This window comes from Oncorhynchus nerka, linkage group LG3, assembly GCF_034236695.1.
Source record: "Oncorhynchus nerka isolate Pitt River linkage group LG3, Oner_Uvic_2.0, whole genome shotgun sequence".
NCBI classification, from domain to species: Eukaryota; Metazoa; Chordata; class Actinopteri; order Salmoniformes; family Salmonidae; genus Oncorhynchus; species Oncorhynchus nerka.
In genome coordinates this window covers 86,363,107-86,370,267 of record NC_088398.1, presented here as the reverse complement: position 1 = coordinate 86,370,267, position 7,161 = coordinate 86,363,107, and the positions used below count along the sequence as shown (strand labels likewise).

Sequence of the window (7,161 nt, the reverse complement as noted above, 5' to 3'; positions counted from 1 at the left end):
CCTATGCGCGCTCCTGGTCGACAAACAGAAGACGGAGAGAGTTGGGGAAAAATAAGCGCAAACATTTAGCAATCTGTCTGTAAATTATTACATATTAGAGCATTAACTGAAGAATGTCTGAAGAAAAGCCAAAGGTAAGAAATGTTGTGTGTGATTGAATATTTTCCGTATTTCCTTGTGGAGGGTACTAATATGTTGGTGATAACGGTAGGTTGCCAGATTCCGTTTTGAGCGGGTAAAAAGAGAAAACAAAGGTTGTTTGATTTGTGGACATTTTGTAACGTTTTTCGTATAGAAAATTTGGGCTAACTAGCCAGTTATCTGTTAGATGTAGTGTACTATTTATCTATTCCTGTTTTTGTAAAGTGATGGTTTTCAGTGAAACAGCGCCATTGTGACTTTTCTGCGCCCGTTGGAGTAGAGACCAACGGCGTTATCACTAGCTAGCATGCTAACGTTAGCTGGAGCTGCCGCCCCACTGATGGCTGACCAGTTAGCCATCTAGTTAGCTGGAGCTGCCGCCCCACTGATGGCTGACCAGTTAGCCATCTAGTTTGCTGGAGCTGCCGCCCCACTGATGGCTGACCAGTTAGCCATCTAGGTTAGCATGGCTCTTGCAGTTAGAGCTAGCATGCTAACGTTAGATGGAGCTGCCACCCTACTGATGGCTGACCAGTTAGCCATCTAAGTTAGCATGGCTCTTGTTGTTAGAGCTAACTAGCTAAACTATTGCTAGCTATAAAGGCTAAACACAAATGTTTGACACCGAGATATTAACTCGCCGACAGACTGTGAACTCGTCAACCTACCAGTGCTGTTATGCTCGTCCTACACTGCCGTTTTTTTGTGACAATGTTGTGTAATTGTGCGATGCAGGGCTCCCTTACAAAAGAGACACTTTGTCCCAATGGGACTCTGCTAAAATGAAGGTACATTAAAATACAACCGTTAGCAGTGTGGTAGCTAACGTAGTTTTATTAGATGGGGTTGCCGTGACTAGTTGGCTAACATCTTCATGTTACAATGCCCGTCGAGATGCTTTAATTTTAGACAAAAGGTTTGCTCCATGTAATGCATAACATTAACTGTTAGACTGTAGCTTTTAATCTGGGCCCGAGAAATTGAGAAACTGCTTCTATCTCAAGGCCATCAGACTGTTAAACAGCCATCACTAACATTGAGACCCAAATCACGGTTCATTTTAAATGTCACTAATAATGTTTACATATCTTACATTACTCATATCACCTGTATATACAGTATTTTATACCATCTACTGCATCTTGCCTATGCCACTTGGTCCATCGCTTATCCATACTTATATGTACATATTCTCATTCACCCCTTTAGATGTGTGTATTAGGTAGTTTTGAACTTGTTAGATACTACTTCGGAACTAGAAGCACAAGCATTTCCCTACACTCGCATTAACATCTGCTAACCATGTGTTATATCACCAATAAACTGTGATTTTTGATTTGATATAAACAATGTAGCTATTGTCTCTGAAATGCACCTGTTCCCCACTGTTTTTTCAGGAAGGAGTGAAGACTGAAAACGACCACATCAACCTTAAGGTTGCAGGTCAAGATGGGTCCGTAGTCCAGTTCAAAATTAAAAGGCACACTCCGCTCAGCAAGCTGATGAAGGCGTACTGTGAAAGACAAGTGAGGCTTGTCCTTAAAGTTCACATTCATCCGTCTACTTTTCTGCTCGTATAAAGACAATGTTAAGCTTTGAGGCTGATTGTACAACCTTACAGGGCAACTCCTGACCACAGTAACTTGCTAGGTGAGCCTGACATTGTTTTCTCTCCCCTCATCTTTTATTTCAGGGTTTGTCAATTAGACAGATACGGTTTAGGTTTGACGGACAGCCAATCAACGAGACCGACACGCCTGCACAGGTAGGTGACACTCACTTTCGGTGTAGTCCTCCATAATGCAAAAGATTCAGAAGAAGTTATAACATGTACAGATGGAGTTACAAGCACACTGATCATTCTATGTGTTTGTGTTGGCAGCTTGAGATGGAAGACGAGGATACTATTGATGTATTTCAACAACAGACTGGAGGAGGCTCCTCCCTCTCTGAGGCTTCTCTTAAAGGTGTATGGACCCTCTGAGGCTCCTCCCTCTCTGAGGCTTCTCTTAAAGGTGTATGGACCCTCTGAGGCTCCTCCCTCTCTGAGGCTTCTCTTAAAGGTGTATGGACCCTCTGAGGCTCCTCCCTCTCTGAGGCTTCTCTTAAAGGTGTATGGACCCTCTGAGGCGCCTCTCCCTCTGAGGACAGAAACACAGTTGATGAGCAGCAACTTTTTTTATTAAATAATGGTCCCACTTTTTTTTTGTGTGATTGATCTGCTCGTAGCCATGGTCTTATTCTTTTCAAGCTGGATTTCATGCCACCAATCCACAAATGTCTTGTTTATATTCATATTGAGGATGGACTTTAAACTGCTTGTTTTGGAGAATATGTGTTTGTTTCACACAGGAGACAATGGGGATGTGAGGGGGGGGTTCAACTCATTCAGGCTTTGTCCCAAATGGCACCCTATTCCTCTTATAGTGCTCTACACTAAACAAAGTAGTGCACTATAGGGTGCCATTTGGGACACATATTAAATCTACCATATGTTGAGGGACTTAGTGTTGAAGAGGTCTCATAATATGCAAAATATTTTTTTTTTTTGTCTGTTGTTTTTAAGTACATTTTGCAAAATATGCAGTCCAAGTGATCAATTGTAATTTTAAACGTGTACAGTGTGAAGGAATATTGGTGAATGGGGTGCTGTACTGCTGGTGCCATTAGATTGAATTGCTTTGTGTCTCTGGAACAAAGGCTTTACTAAAAGTGAACAGAAACGTCTACGATGGAAAAGAGTTTCAGGTCTGTTTTCAACATCGCTTGAAAGAATGCAACTTACCTTTCACATGTCTGTTTGGTTTCTACCCCCCTCACCCCTTCCACATATATTTAATGGAAGTAGTTGAGCTCCTGGTTTTAGCCCATCCCTCAATCAATATTTTGTGACAAAATAAAAGGGAATCCACCATGACTTCAACAACCTTTGACCTTTTTTGTTTCTAATCAGACTTGATGACTCTTCCCACCTGCCTTCAGACTGTTGTGGTGGACTTGAGTAGGCAGCACGGGTCCACTAGTCCTTATGTTGCTCTAATGATGTGTACATTGTCTTTTACTACTGTATGCAATAAATATAGTTTGGTACTCAGCTACCTTGGTTGTTCCTTTTGGCTGTTGTATGAGGAGTGCTGCTGTCTTCCTAGGCCACTTTAGGAAATTTCAAACCGCACATCTTATCAAATAGGATAAAGTACATGGATGGTAATTAACTGGTCATTCACTTCACACAGAGCAAGTTGAGCAAATCTGTTCTGAGACAGCTGTGTTTGTGAGGCTACAGTACTTCCAGCAAGGGGTGCTGTCACCTGTTAGTGTTTAATCTTGAGCATTTTCTGGAGGCTGTATTTAACTAGGCAAGTCCGTTAAGAACCCTTAACAGCCTACCATCAAAACCTGTCTAGAAATGCCGGTAAGTCGTAGCCATAAATTAAAGGAAGCTTAGCTATTAGTCATTTCACAAAAATAATCAGCTTTTCAATGACCGTGGACAGTGAAACCCTACACTTTTTCAATACCTGCAGGAATTCTCTTGATTTTACTTGTTACATCGTGAAATGCAATACGACCCCCTGAGTAGGTAACTCATTCACTTCAATACGACCCCCTGAGTAGGTAGAAACTCATTCACTTCAATACGACCCCCTGAGTAGGTAGAAACTCATTCACTTCAATACGACCCCCTGAGTAGGTAACTCATTCACTTCAATACGACCCCCTGAGTAGGTAGAAACTCATTCACTTCAATACGACCCCCTGAGTAGGTAGAAACTCATTCACTTCAATACGACCCCCTGAGTAGGTAGAAACTCATTCACTTCAATACGACCCCCTGAGTAGGTAGAAACTCACTCACTTCAATACGACCCCCTGAGTAGGTAGAAACTCACTCACTTCAATACGACCCCCTGAGTAGGTAACTCATTCACTTCAATACGACCCCCTGAGTAGGTAACTCATTCACTTCAATACGACCCCCTGAGTAGGTAACTCATTCACTTCAATACGACCCCCTGAGTAGGTAACTCATTCACTTCAATACGACCCCCTGAGTAGGTAGAAACTCATTCACTTCAATACGACCCCCTGAATAGGTAGAAACTCATTCACTTCAATACGACCCCCTGAGTAGGTAGAAACTCATTCACTTCAATACGACCCCCTGAGTAGGTAGAAACTCATTCACTTCAATACGACCCCCTGAGTAGGTAGAAACTCATTCACTGCAATACGACCCCCTGAGTAGGTAGAAACTCATTCACTTCAATACGACCCCCTGAGTAGGTAGAAACTCATTCACTTCAATACGACCCCCTGAGTAGGTAGAAACTCATTCACTTCAATACGACCCCCTGAGTAGGTAGAAACTCATTCACTTCAATACGACCCCCTGAGTAGGTAGAAACTCATTCACTTCAATACGACCCCCTGAGTAGGTAGAAACTCATTCACTTCAATACGACCCCCTGAGTAGGTAGAAACTCATTCACTTCAATACGACCCCCTGAGTAGGTAGAAACTCATTCACTTCAATACGACCCCCTGAGTAGGTAACTCATTCACTTCAATACGACCCCCTGAGTAGGTAGAAACTCACTTCAATACGACCGCCTTGAGTAAGTAGAAACTCATTCACTTCAATATGACCCCCTGAGTAGGTAGAAACTCATTCACTTCAATACGACCCCCTGAGTAGGTAGAAACTCATTCACTTCAATACGACCCCCTGAGTAGGTAACTCATTCACTTCAATACGACCCCCTGAGTAGGTAACTCATTCACTTCAATATGACCCCGAGTAGGTAGAAACTCCAATACGACCCCCTGAGTAGGTAGAAACTCATTCACTTCAATACGACCCCCTGAGTAGGTAACTCATTCACTTCAATACGACCCCCTGAGTAGGTAGAAACTCACTTCAATACGACCCCCTGAGTAGGTAGAAACTCATTCACTTCAATACGACCCCCTGAGTAGGTAACTCATTCACTTCAATACGACCGCCTTGAGTAAGTAGAAACTCATTCACTTCAATATGACCCCCTGAGTAGGTAGAAACTCATTCACTTCAATACGACCCCCTGAGTAGGTAGAAACTCATTCACTTCAATACGACCCCTGAGTAGGTAACTCATTCACTTCAATACGAGAGTAGGTAACTCATTCACTTCAATATGACCCCCGAGTAGGTAGAAACTCCACATTTACTGACCCCTGAGTAGGTAGAAACTCATTCACTTCAATACGACCCCCTGAGTAGGTAACTCATTCACTTCAATACGACCCCCTGAGTAGGTAGAAACTCACTTCAATACGACCCCCTGAGTAGGTAGAAACTCATTCACTTCAATACGACCCCCTGAGTAGGTAACTCATTCACTTCAATACGACCCCCTGAGTAGGTAGAAACTCATTCACTTCAGTACGACCCCCTGAGTAGGTAACTCATTCACTTCAATACGACCCCCTGAGTAGGTAACTCATTCACTTCAATACGACCCCCTGAGTAGGTAGAAACTCACTTCAATACGACCCCCTGAGTAGGTAACTCATTCACTTCAATACGACCCCCTGAGTAGGTAGAAACTCACTTCAATACGACCCCCTGAGTAGGTAGAAACTCATTCACTTCAATATGACCCCGAGTAGGTAGAAACTCATTCACTTCAATACGACCCCCTGAATAGGTAGAAACTCATTCACTTCAATACGACCCCCTGAGTAGGTAGAAACTCATTCACTTCAATATGACCCCGAGTAGGTAGAAACTCCAATACGACCCCCTGAGTAGGTAGAAACTCACTTCAATACGACCCCCTGAGTAGGTAGAAACTCATTCACTTCAATACGACCCCCTGAGTAGGTAACTCATTCACTTCAATACGACCCCCTGAGTAGGTAGAAACTCACTTCAATACGACCCCCTGAGTAGGTAACTCATTCACTTCAATACGACCCCCTGAGTAGGTAGAAACTCATTCACTTCAATAAGACCCCCTGAGTAGGTAGAAACTCATTCACTTCAGTACGACCCCCTGAGTAGGTAACTCATTCACTTCAATACGACCCCTGAGTAGGTAACTCATTCACTTCAATACGACCCCTGAGTAGGTAGAAACTCATTCACTTCAGTACGACCCCTGAGTAGGTAACTCATTCACTTCAATACGACCCCTGAGTAGGTAGAAACTCACTTCACACGAATACCCCTGAGTAGGTAGAAACTCATTCACTTCAATATGACCCCGTAGGTAGGTAGAAACTCATTCACTTCAATACGACCCCCTGAATAGGTAGAAACACATTCACTTCAATATGACCTCCCTAGTGGGTAGAAATTCCTTCATCACGACCCTGAGTAGGTAGAAACTCATTCACTTCAATATGACCCCGAGTAGGTAGAAACTCCAATACGACCCCTGAGTAGGTAGAAACTCATTCACTCAATACGACCCCCTGAGTAGGTGAAACTCATTCACTTCACGACCCCCTGAGTAGGTAGAAACTCATTCAATACGAATTTCAGTAGGTAGAAACTCATTCACTTCAATACGACCTGAGTAGGTAGAAACTCATTCACTTCAATACGACCCCTGAGTAGGTAGAAACTCATTCACTTCTGTCACGACCCCTGAGTAGGTAACTCATTCACTTCAATACGACCCCCTGAGTAGGTAGAAACTCATTCACTTCAATATGACCCCTGAGTAGGTAGAAACTCATTCACTGTCACCCCCTGACGAATTTCCGAGTAGGTAGAAACTCATTCACTCAATACGACCCCTGAGTAGGTAGAAACTCATTCGACCCCTGAATATGACCCCTGAGCAGGTAGAAACTCATTCACTAATACGACCTCCTGAGTAGGTAACTCATTCCCCCGACTGAGTAGGTAGAAAACTCATTCACTTCAATATGACCCCAGCAGGTAGAAACTCCAATCGACCCCCTGAGTAGGTAGAAACTCATTCACTTCAATACCCCCTTGAGTAGGTAGAAACTCATTCACTTCAATAC

At 43.2% G+C, this 7,161-nt stretch overlaps 1 protein-coding gene across 1 annotated transcript; it reads left to right on the top strand.

Annotated features, from left to right (window-relative positions):
* LOC115127916 (small ubiquitin-related modifier 3-like) lies at positions 1-3,235 on the top strand. Its single transcript, XM_029657524.2, has 4 exons — positions 1-134; positions 1,539-1,667; positions 1,835-1,906; positions 2,024-3,235. The coding sequence occupies exons 1-4, from the start codon at positions 114-116 to the stop codon at positions 2,123-2,125; spliced, it is 324 nt and encodes a 107-aa protein (XP_029513384.1). The 5' UTR covers positions 1-113; the 3' UTR covers positions 2,126-3,235.
* Positions 3,236-7,161: the final 3,926 nt, after the last annotated feature.